Source organism: Artemia franciscana, chromosome 5 (genome assembly GCF_032884065.1).
Source record: "Artemia franciscana chromosome 5, ASM3288406v1, whole genome shotgun sequence".
NCBI classification, from domain to species: Eukaryota; Metazoa; Arthropoda; class Branchiopoda; order Anostraca; family Artemiidae; genus Artemia; species Artemia franciscana.
In genome coordinates, this window is record NC_088867.1 from 13,109,016 (window position 1) to 13,128,566 (window position 19,551).

At 36.5% G+C, this 19,551-nt stretch overlaps 1 protein-coding gene across 1 annotated transcript in view; it reads right to left on the reverse strand.

Moving 5' to 3' along the window:
* The window catches only part of LOC136027675 (regulatory-associated protein of mTOR-like), a 138,455-nt gene that overhangs the window by 44,448 nt on the left and 74,456 nt on the right, over window positions 1-19,551 (reverse strand). The window contains exons 11-12 of the mRNA XM_065705122.1: window positions 15,565-15,735; window positions 11,639-11,810 (exon numbers count right to left, since the gene is read on the reverse strand). Coding sequence (XP_065561194.1) covers window positions 11,639-11,810; window positions 15,565-15,735 — 343 coding nt within the window. The remainder of the gene's footprint in view (window positions 1-11,638; window positions 11,811-15,564; window positions 15,736-19,551) is intronic.

A 19,551-nucleotide genomic window follows, 5' to 3' on the forward strand; every position in this document is an offset into this window, starting at 1 on the left:
CGTAAAATATCAGGCTAGAAGATACATAAGCAGTAATGAAGCTGTTTGGCGAATTCTTTCATTTCCGATACATGAACGTAGTCCAGCTGTTGTTCACTTAGCGGTACATTTACAGAATGGTCAACGTGTTTATTTGACGGAAACCAACGTGCAACAAAGAGCCCTGAATCCAGCGGATACAACATTAACAGCTTTTTTTTCGCTTTGCAAAAATGATTCTCTTGCAAAAAAAACTGCTGTATACTGAAGTGCCTTCGTATTACACGTGGAATACTAAAAATAAAGTATTTGAAGGTCGAAAACAGGGTAAGTCAGTCAACGGCCAACCTACCATCTTCAAAGATACCACGATAGGAAGACTCTACACCGTTCACCCCAATCAACATGAAAGCTTCTTTCTACGCCTGCTTTTGGTGAATGTACCCGGTCCGACATCCTTTGAGTATTTGAGAACTGTAAACGGTACTATACATGACACTTACCGTAGTGCATGCCAAGCTCTGAATTTATTGGAGAATGACCAACACTGGGATAACTGCATCAATGACGCGTGCGAAACGTCAACCCCAAGTCAAATTCGTGCATTGTTTGGCATCATTTTAACAACTTGCTCTCCATCAGCTCCTACAGAGTTATGGGAAAAATATAAGTCAAAAATGTCCGAAGATATACTCCATCGAAAACAGTTAGAGACGTCAGATATGACTTTTGATTTTACATCAGAAATTTATAACTGCACTTTAGTTATTATAGAAGATTTGTGCGTACGTATGGCAAACAAACCTCTTCAGGATTTGGGAATGCCTTCACCTAACCGTATCGCTGCTGTTCCGACATGTGTAGAATTGGATCATGAACAAAGTTACAGTACGAGTGATCTATTGTCGTATGTACGAAATAACATTTCCAAGTTAACGTCGGAACAAAAAGACATTTATGATACGATAATGCATTGTGTCGATAACAACGTTGGAGAAATTTTCTTTTTGGATGCGCCAGGAGGTACTGGTAAAACGTTTGTGATAAAACTGATTCTGGCATCAATTCGATCAAAAAATGATATAGCGTTGGCAATTGCGTCGTCCGGAACAGCCGCAACATTGCTGCCTGGTGGAAGAACTGCTCATTCCGCTTTGAAATTGCCTCTGAATTTGCATTCTACAGAAACTCCCACGTGCAATATTTCCAAATCATCTGGAATGGGTAAAGTATTGCAGCAATGCAAACTTATTATTTGGGATGAGTGCACAATGGCACACAAAAAATCGCTCGAGGCTCTGGATCAATGCTTGAAAGATTTGAGAGGGAAGTCGAAACCCTTTGGTAGCACATTAATATTGCTTGCGGGAGATTTCAGGCAAACATTACCTATAATACCTAGATCAACTCCTGCAGACGAAATGAATGCTTGCCTGAAAAATTCTAATTTATGGGCACACGTAAAAATATTAAAATTAACTACAAATATGCGTGTCCGATTGCAAAACGATGACTCTGGTCAAACATTTTCAGATCAATTGCTGGCAATTGGAAACGGAAAGCTCCCAGTAGACTCAATTTCAGGACGTATACAACTACCTGCTGATTTCTGTAATTTAGTGACGTCCAAAAATGAATTGATTGAAAAAGTATTTCCGAATATTCTAAAAAATTATAAAAATAATAAATGGCTAAGTGAAAGAGCGATTCTCGCACCCAAAAATCCACGAAATCAACAATATTGTTTTGACCAAGATTCGAGACCAGGCAGTCCTTTACAAGTCAGTCGACACAGTTTTGGAACCAAATGAAGCGGTTAATTTTCCATCTAAATTTTTAAATTTCATAGATCTTTCAGGGTTTCCACCACACGTGCTACAACTAAAAATAGGCGTACCAATAATACTTTTAAGAAATATCAACCCACCAAAGCTTTGCAATGGCACGCGACTTGCCGTAAAAAAAAACAATGGAAAACCTAATAGAGGCCACAATCTTGACAGGGCCTTTTGAGGGTGAGGCTGTTCTTATTCCTCGCATTCCCATGATTCCAATGGATCTGCCTTTTCAATTTAAAAGATTGCAATTCCCAATTCGATTAGCATTTGCAATCACCATTAACAAAGCTCAAGGTCAATCATTAGAAAAATGTGGTATAGATCTTAATACTGATTGTTTTTCCCATGGACAATTGTACGTTGCATGTTCGAGGGTCGGTAAACCTGACAATCTATTTATATGCAGCGACAATTGGACAGCGGAGAATGTTGTATATTCGCAAGTTTTCCGCAGTTAATTTGTATTGTATCTATCTATCTATCTATCTATATAAAAACGAGTTGTGTGTATGCATGTTTGTTTGTTTGTAAAAAGAGCGTTTGCATATGACGTCATTATTACTACATACGGCTTTGTATATGCACAGACAATGGGAAAGCCAAGAATGTTGTATATTCGCAATTTTTACGTAGTTTGAAACACATATATAAATCTATCTATATTCACAGGTGGGACACAGGGACACAACTACAATGGCGCGTAACTAATATGGCGCGTAACGACTTACGCACGCGGGGGGGCTTGGGGGGCGCGAAACGCCTCACCAACTAGGTGTTGGGGTGGCGCTTTTCGCGCCACCCCAACAGCTAGTATATATATATATATATATATAGAGAGAGAGAGAGAGAGAGAGAGAGAGAGAGAGAGAGAGAGAGAGAGAGAGAGAGAGAGAGAAATAGAGAGGCGTACCACGGAATTTGATCAGAGGGGGAGGGGCTAAGGTGAAAAAAGTTTAAAAGTTACATAAGACTAGATTGATTATTTTATCTCCATAAATCAATAGAATAATGCTTATAGATATCTAGATTTTGTCGGCAACCTCCAACTCTAATCTTTTCAATAGCTCAGACTGTTTGTTCACTTAGGCTCAGGCAGCAACGGGTTTTGACGGACGGGAATGGTACGCCCTGAGGAAAGCTCTACCATTAGTAACAAAAGTATACTTTGCTGTTGTAAAGTCTACTTTCATCCAAAACTTAATGTTAGAATCTTGATGCTGGTTAGGTTCTTTAAAGCGGCTTTACGCTATTCGGAAGAGAGTGACCTTACGTGAAGTTTGGGATAACCTCATAAACTGATCAAGAGCCTCTGTCAAGGGACATAGGGCTTCACTCATTATGGTGAATAGAATAAACGTCTAACACTAGTGAATAGCTTCACTGAATAGCGAAATTGGTTACCAGAGGTGGATTCAAGCGGACCGGGTATCCCCCCTCCCGATTATTCCAGTCCCTTCATTCTGTTTTTTTTTAGATATTTACTTGTTTTTTTTAAAATAAACTTATCATTTTGCTAAGTCATTGGCACCCTTGTCACATCCCTCCCCCTAGGATTTGGCTTTAGATCCTCCCTTGCTGGTTAGGTCACGCTTCACAGATAAGGGACGATAAGTTACTAGAAATTAGGCTTGTTGATCATCTAGGTCGGACGAACTGAAAAACTAGATGTCCTAAAAATCGCTAAAAGCGGCTTTAAGAACAGATGTAAAGGAAATCAGATGCATGAAAGGGATTAAAAAGTTGTTTTGAAAAGATTGGGGTATGGAAAAGTGTGTTATTTATTTGTAATTATGGATAGCTTCAAAGATGCCTGCAGTTTGCTATTACAATTTTTTATTTATTTTTAATTCAATAGGGTCTTTCCACAAGAATCCGAAAATGAATTTTAAAATTGAGTAAAAATAAATTTTTGAATTTTAATAAAACTCGACATAGAACTCGAAAATCCAGTCTATTGATTCGAAAATAAAATTTAAGAGCCGGGCTTTCTTAATAAATGTAAAGTATTAGGACTTCCCACAGAGTGATGACAAATCTACAAACCTAACCATTTTATGGAAAATATATAATTTTAGGATTTCATTCGGCTATACAATCGTAATAAGTTTAGATACAAAAAGAAGAAAATCCGATGATTTTATTTTACAAAAGTGAATTTAGTTTTTTTGGTCTATTTTTCTAGAATATGAATAATTTCTTATGCGGTAAAAGACTATTTCAGTGAATATTTATATTTGCAAGTTCATTTAGCCGAGTCTCAGCCATCGTAATTTAAAGGTTTTTTAAATCTTAATGAGATAGAAAATTTCCTTTTAGCCATGTTGGTACAAATCGGTAGCATAGCAAAGATCCTTAGAAGTGCATGGAAGGTGGAAAAGAAGCAACTACCTCAATCATTTAGCGCTTCTTCTGCATTTATTTTTGTCGCATTTTGGGGTTCCGCTTCCATAGCACCCCGGTTTGATCCGACGCTCTTCTATAATCTGTAATGTCAAACTCTCAAATTTACTTAAAACAGTTCAACTTGATTTTTTCAAAGTCACTTTGATAAAGCTGAACCAGTTTTATAAAGCTTTTGAAATCTTCTAAAGGAGCGTACCAGTAAAGACATGCTTCTAGTACTACAAAGCATATATTTATGTTTTGTAAGCCTATTTTGTTCTATTTGGAGTTCGTTTGTAAGCCTATTTTCTAATATATTGACTCCGGCGTGCGAAGTTGGCCCATCTGGGCTCGTGGTAGTTACTTTCCGAAAACATATATTATCATTAATAAAGAGCATAAGATTAATAAATCTTATGCTAATCATCAGCAAAGATAGTAGTTAATTTCAAAAAGAATATATGTCCAATACACAGCGGTACGACCTTAAAGATTCAAAGTTGCCCTACACATTTAAATTCTAATTCTCAAAGTGGATGCATAATCATACAGCATAATACCTGGAGCACAATCGTATTACTAGTAAAATACAACAGCACATAAAAGACTTATTTTGAAGCTCAATAGCACGAATGGTCGTTAAAAATGCTCAGCTCTTTTTGAAATTTAGGCTCCAAAGGCCATTCCAAATTAATCAGCTTAATTTTTCCTTCTTCATTCTATAATTAACGAGCCCATTTCTACCTCAACTTTGCAATGCTGAGATAAAGGACAATTATTTTCGAGTTTAAAGCTTCTGTAAATTTTCCTATTAAAGAGAGATCAAAGTTTCTTGCTACCTATAGGGGTTCGCTCAAAGGCATTAGCCTTGAAATTATCTTTAATAGACAAGTTTCCAAAGCTTATTAGACTAACAATATGTAAATGAAACACTTGCAATTAATAGCCAGCTGTAATGGAATCATTCTAAAAAGTTTTCAGCAAAGTGTAAGCAAAACATTAGCATTAACATAAACTTAAAAACTAGCCTTTTGAACAGTGTGCCTTGGTTCTTCAAAACATTAATATTTGATTTTGTTCAATAGTTTCGGCTGTAATAGTATAAGTTGGCACTTATAGATGCAAGTAGTCAAAGCAGCAGTCACATTTAGTCTCAATCGCAAGCGGTTACAATTGCAGAATTAGTCACAAGTCTTCAAAGTCACAGTTACAAGTAGTCACAATCTCAAGGAGCCACAGTAGTAGCAAAGTTGCATTCGTATTCCCAGTTGCAAGTAGTCACAGTAAAGAAACAAGCAGTCGCAGTCACTAGTATTTCCAGTCACAAGTAGTTATAGTCACAAGCAGTCACAGACACCAGTAGTCATATTAGTCTCAGTCATAAGTAGTCAGAGACACAAGCCGTTACAGTTGTAGTCACAAGAAGTCTCACTAGCCGTCACAAGTAGTAGCAATCACAAGCAGTCTCAGTCCCAGTTGCAAGAAGTCGTAGTCCAAGTTACAAGTAGTCACACTTACAAGTAGTCGATAGTAGTTATAGTCGCAGTCGCAAGACGTCACAGTTCTGGTCACAGTAGTTGTAGTAACAGTAGTCCTGAAAGTTGCAATTTAATACTCTTAGTCTCTCCTGAGATATTACAGATATGCTTTTTTGATAACATGGATGCACATAATATCTTTCGGTTTAATTTAGCATCCTTCTCAACATGCCCCGAAGTTTCACCTTAGTACCCATAGCCTTTTCTGACAAACGCAGGATCAAAGTGTCCCCCTTCTTTTCAACGGGTAAATCTTATATTTAAATAATGAACAGAATGTATAATTTACAACCCTTTCCCTGGGGCTGTGGGAGGGGGTGCTTGGCATCCTTAGAGGTATAGTTATTGGACCTTCTGACTATTTAAAAAAAGTGGCTTTTTCGGGATTTTGATAAGTGATAAGGGAAAGGGGTATCAAAACGGACATGGTGGCTCTTTGTCACTCAGCCACTTTTCAAGATACCTTGAAAGTTTTAACTTATTACTCTCATCTGTTCAAGAGATTGATGTGTCCTTTTGACAAACAGCATGCACAAATTATGTGTTGATTTTTTCAATATCTCCCTGAACGTTTATTGAAAGTAGTCACAAGTAGAAGTATTGGAAATCGCAATTTGTTGCAGTCGCAGCCTGAGTTAGTCGCATCTGTAGATGACACAGTAGTACTAGTAGTAGTCGCAGCCATAAAGGTTTCAAGTTCACCCTTAGCCTTTCCTAAGATATTACCAATTTCTCCTTTTGATAGTCTGAATGCAAGAAGTGTCTTTTGATTTAGTTCAGCATCAAACTTAACATTCCCCGAAGTTTCACTTTAACAGCCATATATTTTTCGGACACACCCAGGATAAAACAATATCCTTTTCCCAACGATGAATACTGTATGTAAATAATGGGCAAATGGCATAATCACAACCCTTGTCCCAGGAGCTGCGTAGGACTTAGCACCCCTAGAGGCATGGAGCTGGAGCTTTTAGACTATTTAAAAAAATCCAATATTTTTATTAGTATTTGTAAGGAAGCCTTTAAATAGGGCAATTGGGGAGGGGTGAGCTGCCCTCAAATCACTTTCGAACATAACCCTGAACATGCCCTAAAAGCTTCAGCTTACTACCCTCAGGCCTTCTTCAGATATTACTGATAAGCCCCTTTGATAACCAGCATACACATAGTATGTTTTGATGCTCAAAATTCCTCTCAACATTTTCTGAAAGTAGTCGTAGTTGCAAATAATTGCAGGCACAGTTACACGTAGTCGCAGATGCACGGTAGTTTTAGTCGAAGTCACAAGTAGCTATAGTTGCTAGTAGTTTCCGTTGCAAGTAATCTTAGTCTTAGTCGTAATTACGAGCAGTAGCAATCTTAAGTAGTTGCACTTATATTGACAGTAGCGGTAGTAGTGGCCCTGAAAGTTTCAAGTTAATACACTTTGCCATTCTTAAGATATTACAGATACGCCTTTGTATTAACCTGGATGTACATACTGTCTTCTAACTTAGTTGAACATATCACTCAGCATTCCTCGAAATACGACCAAAGTACCCTTACCCTTTTCAGACACACAGAAAATCATATATTTCCCTGTTTCCCAATGATAAAGCCTGCATGCGAAAAATGAGCAAATTCCACAATTTACATTCCTTGCCGTGAGAGCTATGGTGGGCATGATATCGCCAGGGACATAGTGTTTACGCCTTTTGAACAATATGGCTTTTAAAATTCCTATTTTTGGTGAGGAGGGCATCAAAAAAGAGTGAAAGGGGCTGGATACCTTCCGATCAGTCTTCAACATTCCCCTCAAAGCGCCCTAAAAGTTTCAACTGAATACCCTCAGCCGTTCTTTAGATATTGCTGGTACACTCCTGTGTAGCTATTCTACATAAAGTTTGTCTCAATTTTGTTCGACTAACTTCCGCCTTTATAATCCAGCCCTTTTTGGAAACGCAGGATCAAACATGCCCCTTTTCCGAATAACAAACCTAAAAACATAAACGATGTGCGAATTGCATAGCTTACAAGCGTCACTCAGGGTCTGTGGGGGGTTGTTTCATCCGAAAGGTATAGTTATTGGACTTCTAGAATATTTTAGACATGAAGGCTACTCCTAAATTTTGATTGGAAGTCTTTCGAGGAAGGGCCGCTATAAAAGCCATGGAAGGGGGACTGGCTGCCCTCCATTTACTTTTCTACATTCCCCTCAATATACCCTGAAAGTTTAAGCTTAATAGCCTCAGTCACTCTTAACATATTGCAGGTACGGTTTTTTGATAAACTGAATGCTCATAGTAACTTTCGGTTTAGTTCAAATTACCTCTCAACATTCCCGGAAATTTCACCTTAATACCCGTAGATCTTTTGGACACACATTCCACCTTTTCTCTATGATAAATCCTTCATGTAAACAATTGACAACCTCTATAATTTATAATCCTTAACCCTGGGCTGTGGGGGCCATGGCATCCCTGGAGCCATAGTTACTAGGACTTTGAACTATTTTGAGTAAAATAGTATTTAATTTTTTTTAAGTCGGTTATGTGGAGAGACCTAAAATGAGCAAGGGACGGGGGGGGGGGCTGGTTGCCCTCCGATCATTTTGTAATATCCCCTTAAATACCCCCTGAAAGTTTTAACTTGATAACCTCATCCGTTCCTATAATATTGCTGTTATGCCCGTTTGACAGATAGCATGTATTTAGGGTGTACTGATTTGTTCTTCATACCTGTCAACATCTTCTTAAAGTTTTACATTAAGACCCTAAGCCTTTTTGGAAACACAAGATCAAAAATGCTCCCTTTTCCCCGTAAAAACCTTACAGGTAAAGAAAGGGCAACTTGCATAACTTACGACCCTTGCCCCAAAGCCTTTGGGGGGGTCGCGTCAACCCCGACGTTATAGTTATTTGAATTTTGGACTATTTTGAACAAAACAGATATCTCAAAATTTGTATACTACTACTACTACTAACAGTGCAGCACCTACCCGCCTGAGGCCAACACAGCTACGCATGCTACTCCTTCATCCCAATCTATTCAAAGCCTCCCTCTTTACACCTTCCTAGGAAGTTTGCATTTTCCTAAATTTTTTATTTATGACATCCTCTCACCCCAATCGCTGAGGACCAGCTTTCCGTTTAGTCCTAGACGGTTGGCCAAAAAGGACAACGAAAATTCCGAATTTCCCTCTCATTTTCCCTCTTCAAGGGGGGTTTCAGATAGTTGTGCAAGGGCGATTTGGAGGTTTTTTTTTGTGTGATCAAGCTGCTTTTCTGAACGTTTTGGTGTAAAAAAAAATGATGCTAAAATTTCCCTGCTAATTACTGCGAAATGGGGATCCAGTCTCTTCACTTCACAAGAAAAATACCTCCTTGCCAGATATTTTGCAAAAAAGATAAAACGCAAGAACCACATTACCTACAAAGAAACCATTGGCCGCCCACCACAACAATATTCGGCAATTTGCCGTCCTTCATCCGCAGGACGTGCCCTAGTATCTCGACCTTTATCGCATCATATCCCTAGAAAACGGGATTGAACCGCACTTTTCGTACAGCTTACTATTTGAAATGTAGCTATTCAACCGAGCACCCAGAACAATCCGTACGCAATTTCTCGGGAAAACTTCCAGCAAATCTTCATCCGTTTTTCGGAGCGCCCATAGAATGTCTTTAAAGGAAAAAAGGGCGTGGGAGGGTCACATTTGACTCTTAAGACGGTCACTAAAACTTTCCATTTCCAATCAAATAAGCCCCTCCGAAGTTTTTACGACCACCCCTTCCATGTAAAGTGGCCCTGGAAAAAAAACATGATACATTCAAGCCTTATGGTTCTTTACTAAAGACAACGCTAGAGCGTTGCCTCTGAATCGATATATCGATAAAAAACCATTACACATGCTCACCTTTAATTTCTTTTTTGATTTAGTCTCCATCGGCATTGCAAAATTAATCATTTTTATTTTTCCTTCTTCAGTCTCTAACTAAAAAGCCGTTTCTAACTTAACTTTACAGTGCTCAATTAAAGGTTAATTATTTTAATGCTTAAAACTTATTTACATTATCCGCCTAGAGGAAGATTTCAGTTTCCTGCTTACTATAAGTGTTAGCTCGAAACCATTAGCCTTAAAATTATCTCGGACAAGTTTCCGAAACTCATTTCAAGTTCCCTAAACAGAACCCTCTCAAATTCAATATAAACAAAAAAAACTCTATTATTCAACTTTCTATCCAATTTTTCTCTAAGAAACAACAGAACTGTTGTAAATAGAACTACTATAGTTATATCAATAAATAAATAAACTCAAATTACATTAACCAATTATTTTTATTTTTATATCCCATTTTTTTCGAAGTGATAATGCCCCTAATGATACGTTTCCATTACAGATTTTAGTACGGTAGGTACCACAAGGTATCACCAAAGAGAAATAGAGAGATAATTGACTTAATACTACAGTGTTAACTTAAAATATATGCTAATCGGACGTTTTAAACATTATAGACAGTCAAGCAGCAAGCCCTTATCTCACCACCTTTGGACTCTTAATCAAAGGAGCTTAAAAAGGAACAACTGATGACTCTATTTTCCTTCCAAATCACGACAAATCCACCCTCTGAGCTAAGCATAACAAGGGTATTATCATATACCCTATCATATACCTGCTCGTTGATACCTCCTAAGTGACAGTTACTGGTATTTACATATTGATACAACCATAGCAGAAATTGCATTAATGCGCCTGCGGGAATAAATAGCAATCTTGTCCGTACGCAACAGCGTTACCGACGCCGTACAACTGCACCGTTTTTAGTACAATGTAGAGGTCCTGGTACATGCAAGACACTTGGTAAGTTTTTGCTCCTTCCTGACTCGGATATGTGTTCAAGTTTAGTTCATTAACAATTTTTTCCTTGTTACGGCAAATTTCTAACGAGCTGTTCTATTACTACTACTACGAACAAGACACCACAGCACCAAGCCACCTGAGACCGGAAGAGCTATGCACGCTCCTCCTCTATCCTGATCTATTCAAAGCCTCCCTTTCTACACCCTCCCAGGAAGTTCCCGTTTCACTTAAATGTTTCCTTACGACATCCTTCCATCACAATCGAGGACGACCTGCTTTTCGTTTAGCAGGGTACAAATTAATCTTTTTTGCTACAATTTTAGTCAGAAAACTGATAAAGTGTATTTCCAAGCGTTGACAACGCTGGAATTCACCCATCTTTTGCATTCTTTATTGTCTTGCTGTTTGCTGATTTTTTACACTATTTTTTAGTGTTATGAAAATGTATATTTGGGATTTGTCGAAAACAGAACAATATTCAAGATTATTTTTTTCAGGAGAGAAATATTTTACCGAAAAAACAAAAATTCCCATGACAAGGCACTTTACTTGGGTAAGTTTTAGAAACGTAATTTAAGACAGTGTGAACAGCAAGTGGGACTTAGAGAAGACACCTGGTTTGAGAGAAACAGATTTTCCTTCTGTTCAGGTGAAAAAAATAGAGACTGTTTTAAATCAATGTTCCACTCTTTATCGGTCCGTCTCCCCCTGAAATCCAATTGAGTGCTTCGTTTTAAATAAAGTGTTTTATTTTATGATTTGTCAAAATTTTTAGCGTAGATTAGTGGCACTTAAAAACCACCAAATCTATATTTACGGTGGGGTTAATACATTACTACCCTTTTATTTTTATTTTGCATTTATAAGTAAATTTGTTCAGGGTTTTCTAACTAATAAAAAAAACCTCTTTTTGAGTGACTGAGACCCTTCAGTCTTTGTTTGGCTTCTTCAAGATTGCAAAAGGTAGATAGGATATCCTTCAGTCTAATATAAGAATATCCCGTTCCACCTTTTCAGAGATTAAAAATAAACGGATGACTCTTTTCAGAAAAGGGACTTACAAAGGAACCATTGATAATTCTATTTTCCTTCCAAATCTTGACAGATCCATCATCTGAGCCAAGCATAATAAGGGTATTATCATGTGCGTTGACAAAATCAGCTGCTGTTATTCTTGCATCTCTCTGATTTGAAATATAAGCAAATCTCATGTTTGTATCGAAATCCCAAAAACTAAAAGAATAAGACGGAAACATATTAAATATATTAGAAAGCAATCCCTTAGAATAAAAAAAAATCACAAATTACTCCATGTGAATAAATTAACTTGAAATTGGAAACGAAAATTTAACTTGGGTGCTAGAAAACAGTAAAATTTCGATGCAGAAATCTAAAGAAAATTCTCGTAACATTGTTTTATGGCAATGACGTCTGTGGTGACACAGTGGATTTACCTGGCAATCTCTACAATTTGCATTTAGGCTTACATCACGAGCATAGCCGGCTGATAGTTAACACTCGTCGATCAGATGTTAAATTAATTTAGAATGCTAAGTATTTTTTTTTCAAAAATACAATGTCGATAGTGTGATTACAGCTTGTGATTACATCAACACTAGATTTTCCACCATAATTTGCTAAAGTGAAATATTAGTATTTAATGCTTAAAAAAATAACAACAACAACAACACGGGCACATTCAAAATTATTTCCAGAGCTCATCCACCCCCCTTTCCTACAAAAATCTCCCTATGTGTCATTCCCGGTTGAATATGTTGTACTATCTTTTTTATTGTTCTATAATCCAATACACAGAACATTCCACAAGTTGCACAGTTTCCTTATTTAGACTAGATGTATTGTCTTGTCTTATCAAATTAAAAAGTAGCAATAAAAACCTACAGAAACCTATTTACTTATATAAAATTTTTAATTAAAATAAAAAACGCGGCAGCAAAAGCCTATAGAGATGCGTCAAAACAATGTCGACTCACCCATTGCAAGTGGGGCGGGGAGGCGACCCTCTTATGAGCGTTAATAATATTTTTATTCTTAAAAAAGTGGGGTAGAATTATATTATGTAGTTTATTTCAGACATGACAATAAATAATTTTAATTACGTACGGTTAAATAATATAGACACAAACCTACTTAACTCCTGACTCAACACCAAATTTACTACATATGTCACTCCCTCCCTTAACCACAGCAATATTAGTAAGTTACATAGCACAACCCATTTTGATGTACTTGTATCGTGCAAGTACAAGACCGTCGCTAAGGCTTTTCTATTAGCTGAATCAAATGTCTATTCATAATCTATAGAACCTAGAATTAAAAGGATCTAATGATTCAGAAATTCTTAAATTATTGATCTAAGTAAAAATTTAATCGGCACATCCTCTTCCTTTCCTAAAACCACACTGTCCTTCTTTTTCTAATAAGTATCATTATGGTAAATAGTGTCCTTCTTACAGAAACCAAGCAAATGTCTTTGTAATTACCCCTCTAACTCGTTGACCTTTCTTATTCTTTCTTATATCACCTTGCTTCAAGTGAAGTTCTCCTAAAATCACCAGGTTTTGCCATCACTGGGTAAAATCACCCTGATTCCAAAAGTCGTGTATAACCTTCAGTAGTATATCTCTAACTTAAAAGCCGCAGTACTTTAAGAACTTATTTACTACACTATCAACACCCGAGACCTTATTATTTTTCAATCCTTATGGCACTGCCTCGAATTCCTCCTCATAAAAAAATTTCCGTTCTTTTCAATATACTTTCCAAAAGTATTTCTATATCAAAGTTTAACAACACTGTACTCTGGCGGATTTTAGGATTAAAGCTGAAATTTCAGTGTAAGTGATAACTCATCAGCATTTCAATATTTATAAATCATTTTAGGCCAAAATCTAGTTGGCACAAAGTAGGCCTAGGCTAGCTAATGATAATCTTGGCAGGTGGAATTAGCTAGTTAATGTTTTTCTGGTAGGCCTACCGGGGATAGAATCCTGCTTTCTTTACCGTCCCCTAGACTTTATCCTTCCCTTCTCTGGATTTTACCTGCAAAAACAGATGTGGAGCAGTTTCGGTTAAAAAACGTCACAAAAGCTAGATGGCGTTAGTGATTTTCCCTCAAGACAATAGCGCCAGTTTCAATTCTTATAAGTTTCTGCAAATCTTCTGTTTAATTCTAATCGGCTTTATCTGTTGTGAAACTTCTCCCTTCCTTATTAGAGGTTCGCCCACACAAGTGAAGTTAACTGTAATGACGTCAATCAACAATGCCGGATGGATTTGAAGTTAGGTAATGACACAGATTCCAGTTAAGGATGTAGCTATGAAAAAAGCATCCAATATAATAGATAAAAAAAAGAAGCTAAAGCTAAAATATTGTTCCCAGAACCAAGCTTTTATAATAGAGAAATCATTCGTCACAATCTATTTCATTCTGTCTGTGATTTAAGGCTGTTTTACTTTACAATTCGTAAGATTCTTTGGGGGCTTAATTTTTGTGCCAAAATGTAGTGAAATCTAAATTGACACATAAGGAATTTGGTCGAAAAATAAAGAGGCAATGAAGATTACATAAAGCTTTCACTGTTAGCTTTAAACCAAATCCCCTATTAATATTCCCCAGTGCTATATGAAAAAAACCTGACCGGCAGTAAGTATATACAGCCTCTGTAATAGAGGTAAAGCACTAACAATGGCTTAGTACAAAGCCATGTGCCAACCGTGTATTGTTTTTTGCCCCCAGCCAGTTTACATGGAATATATGCTCGTAAAAACATGGGCCAGTTTCCATGGAATATTTGCTCGTAAAAACATGGGCCAGTTTACATGGAATATATGGTCGTAAAAACATGGGAGGAGGCTCATCCGATCGGGAATCGAAAGTTCTAGTCCACTTTTTAAGAGATTAAAGCGATTAAATGACATTCCCCATGGTATCAGATAATAATTTTAGGATACCCATTTTATTCAAGATAGTTAAAAGATCTAATAAGTTTGCTTCTGGGATTGATCTGACTCTTGCAGTTCCAGCAGCAATGATCCTAGATTATGCAATTTACGAGATTGCTCAAATATTATGGTTCTAGTAGAATTGGTATGCATATTTTGTCTTTTTTATCCGATGAGCTTAGGAATTCTTCAGGGTCATTCGTTAGGCCATGACTTTCAAGAGTTCCCAAGGGCATACTCCTCAGACGACATGTGTACCGGAAGAATTTAAAGATATTATTTGCACCCGAAGAATTCAAAATAAGTTGTCTACAATATCTTGGAAATGACTTCGAGGATCAATATGAAACTCTCAAGGGGTGCTGGGCGCGGGCATATACTGACCTGGAGGAAAAATGGATTTAAAGTGTGGTTGGTATACATTATATTCATTCAGGTTATCAAAATAGCACATCTGTAACATCTCAATAGCGGTAGTGTGGAAGGAGTTGAAAATTTCAGGTAGTATTTTTAGGGAAGGGGGAGTAAATGTACTTCAATTTTTTCTTGAGGGGTGGGGAGAATCAACAGCAATGGCCTTTTATCTATATAAACATTTTGCACTATAATTACCTATGTGGCTTTGATATATCCATGGTTAAGTAGTGAGGTAAATAAAATACGCTATGCATTGCCAGGTTATCTGTATGTGATACATCTCGGGCTTAGCTTCAAGACTAAAGTTGAAACTTTCAAGGAGTGTTCAGGGGGCGCGATGACCTCAAATTTTGACTTGAAAGGAGGGAGGGGATGTTTTCCAATCTATCTAAAAGTTTTGAACCATATACCTCTACATGACTCACAATCAATTCAAGGTTAAGGAGGAAGAAAAAAGTAAAAAAAAAAGAAGACCCAAGCCCAGAAAATTCATTCCCGTTTAAAACTTCACTTGTTGAATATTTAGTTTTACTCTCAGACAATATTCATCAAGAATTAGTAATATAAGGAACATTTTAAATAAAAGAGGCACTAAAATAGAGACCTGCATCCTGACTTGTCAGCAACTGCCAACCATGGGTAGTATGGATGAAACCTGAGCGCAGTGGGTTGATAAGGATTTTTCTGCAGAAAAATCTGCTCTTCAAGTCTTGATGTAGATAATTTACGAACTTCCTCGTAGATGCCAGTCCTTATCTTGCAATTCTTAAAGAACCTGCAAAAAGAAACTATAGCTACTTTTATATCAGGTTACCACGATACCAAACTACTTTTTCGACTCAGTATTCTGTCAGACTACTGTAGATCATTTATCTATAATATAAGACGAACACATTAAAAATTTATATTTTAATTATTTGTTGTATCATTCTACTCACGGGAAATGGCACTGTAATGGCAATCTGACAATACATCAAAAATCTGAATGTACAGAATTACTGAGCCTCGAGAAAGCTAAAATCAAGTAGGCTGGATACTCGCAGGTTATGCCACTACTATGCCAATCTGGCAATACGCTAAAAATACAAGATGTGCAAAAGTACTGAGTCTCGGGAAAGTTAGAGTCGATTGAAAAATCCGTTTGAACAAAGAATATAGACAGTTTTTTCTTACATGACAGCTCACAGGATCAAATCCCCTCTCTGAAACTAAGCCAACCGCTAACATAGTCCGAATCCATAGATCTTTTTAAAGATTTTATACATGAACGATATTTTTCCTTTCCAGCCTTCCAGAATTTATAGCACCCCATAATTGACAGTACACAGGGGCCAGAAAATCCAGCATGGATGATAATCACATGTTCAATTGATAACATGTCTGAAACAGGGAAGCCTTCTGACATTCCTACTATGAATTTCATAAAGCAACGACGTTCAATGAACTTCAAGATTACATTCAACCTTACATTCAACCTTCAACCTTTACATTCAACCTTTCTGTCGTCAATTCTTTATCAGGCAGGATAATATCCAACAGTGGTCATAGAAAGTTGGACAATAGCTCATATAATATTTCTTTTTCTACGGGATACAGTAAAAACAATGCCAGCCTATTGCTCATCAGACTTTTAACACATTATTTCCCCAAGAAACAAAATGAATTACCAGAGAAATGCGGAGTTTAGCAAGAATATATTGAAAATTCGCCCTGGATAAACGAGAGAAATCAGAAAGCTAAAATCAAAATCGATCGTTTTTTTTATGAAGTGGAAATTTTAAAAGAAACTAAACAATAAACTAAAAAATAAAATTGAATATAGGCTTAGTACTATTCAAAGAGTAGTTGGTCCTTAATCCCTTCACGAGGCCACTCTTTTGGTCGTGGGACTTCTAACGCGCTATTTCCCCAAGATGCCAAAATTATTATCAAGTACTAAGAAGTTTGGCGAGAACTTATCAAAATCAAACAATTCCTGAATCTTCAGAATCTCACGGTTTTCAACCTCTAATTCCTATAACTTTGGTTCAGATACTTTTGAATAATTTCGCTTTCCCTGAGTATGTTTCAGTGTAATTGCCTAACCATAACGTAGATCACTGTTTAATTAACCCAAAAACGATTTTAATCCCCACTCTTTACGTAGCCAACGATTTTTTTCCAACAGTTCGTGCTAACGAACAGTAAGTAAGGAGCGAATCAGTCCAATAGTAGCCAAAACTATAAGAGGAACTTTGATAACAATTGATACATCAAAAGGATTGACTTTTTATCATAATACCAAATATATAAATTCACTAAGTTTTATCAAAAGCAACGTGAGAATATTTCCCTGATTTTCTAAAAGCGGAGAAACCCCACTAATAAGACAAGGGATCTCAATGAAAATCACACCATCAGATTCACCATATCAGAGTAGACTCCGTCTTATGCCCACTTTCCCCAAAGATATCCAATAAAATTCCGAGACAACCATTTTGTTCTGCATAGTTGAAAAGCAAAATTAATGTACCTGTGGGGATAACATGACCCCTCACAGGCCCTGGAGAAAGGACTCTAAGTTATAGTATTTGTTATTGGGAAATACATAGAAACTTTTTGGTAGGAATATCCAGCCGGCTGGGGGGATGCATTTCAGAGATGATTTTGCACGGAGGGGAGGGGGATATCTCGGCCTGATTTGAAAAGCGGTTGGATATTGAATTAAAAAAAATAGCATACAGAAAGTAAGGTGCAGCATTAATACTTAAACAAAAATTGTTCCGTATATGAGGGGTTACAGCCCCCTCCTCAATCCCTGGCTCTTTACGCTAAGGTTTTACATTGTTGTTCCAATACTTTAAGAACGACTGATGAAACATACGGGTTGTTGACTTGGAATAAGAAGCTTTTATAAAGCACAAACAAATTTATCGTAAGGAGCGAGAGATTGAAGAGGGAGTGGCCCTCTTCATATCCGGAACAAATTCAGTTCGTTTTAAGTTTTAATGTTGCTCCTTTCTTTCAGTTGAAAAAAACTAGTTTTTTTGTTTAACTTAATCATGAAAGAGTTAAAACTGAGCAAGGGCTTGGTATCCTTCAAAAAATTTTTTTGAATCTTCTATATTATAATATAAGAGATAATAATGTTGCCACCTCTAAAGAGACATCTTTAACAATAATTGGTGCATAAACACACGCAAAGAAAATGAACCACGAAATCTCAAAAAGAAAGCTCGAAATCTCAATATTCCAATTACCTTTGTTTTAAGAAAAGTAGATGAAAGAAAGTTGGCATGTCAGAAAGCCCCGCTTTCTCAAATTGAATAAGAGCAAGATCAAACAATACGGAATAATGAACCTCCCATGTGAAGAGGACGTAGGTTTTCAAGACAAGAACTTTTATATTACTTTCCAAATTTACCTTTAGTACACTTTTGAGATAGAATATAAAAGTTCTTGTAAAAGTTGCTAAGAGCAAATGGAATGCGTCATAAAAATGGTAAACTAGAAAGAATTGAACTCCACAGTGCTAGGCAAAAAGTACGGGAAAGTCATAAGTACTTCAATTTCAATTTTCTTCGCAGAACAAAAATAACTTAAAATGACGTCATCTCCCCTTTATTTTTTGTGTTTAGCTCAATTTTGTTTAACTTCTGATGAATTTCGTTAAGTTTTTAAATTTACTTAATTGGCTTTCCTCAATTTAACCTTTGTCCCTTTTAAATTTATTTATAATAATTAAATTGTGGACTAGGCAACAATGTGCATCAGGAACCTAGCGACAAAGAATATCCTACAACAACACGTTTTACGTAATCACCACAGAAAAAATAGCATTCATGACTGTTATTTTAAGACAAGATTTAAAATTCCTTAATTTCAACGGAAGGCCGCTGAAACATCCGTTGTCGAGTTTTCAGACAGGTTACGGTGCAATTTCTATCTAGATCATACCGCAATTTTTTTTTTTACCTAAAATTACACAATATTTTTTTTTATATTAACACATTTGGGTAGGCAATTTAAAACTTATCAAACATTACATACATTTGGAATGAATTTAACTCTTTTTAACGCATAATTATTTTCAAAATTCAGTTTTTTAGGTTAAATATAACCATGGCCTCTCTTTACCTACAGTACTTTATTCTGAATTGCACAATTTTATTTCCCTCAATATTCCGCTTTATTTCCTTAAACCTCGCTGAAAAAAATATCCTTATGCAGTTACGGTCTATTGGGTAGTAGCGGGCGTAAAGTTAAAAAATTAAAGAAATAAAAATTTGAGAAATGAAAGAAATAAAAGTTTTAAAAAATCAGCAAAGGAAAAGCTAAAAACATATGGCACCAAACAAAATGAGAAAGCCTAGCTCTCCTTTGAAGGGTTAGTTTTCTTTGAAAACCAACAGGTTTCTAATGTTTGAATTCTTCTCACAATAAAAGAATGGCCAAATTTAACTAATTAATTTTGCTTGTGAATTTTCATGGTCGGAAGTGACAACACTGATAAAAATAATGCACTACCCTAAAAACTTCGCAATTTTAAACAACTACAAAGAAAGATCTTAGAAAATTACGGTTCTCAAAAATGAATATACCTTTAGTAGGT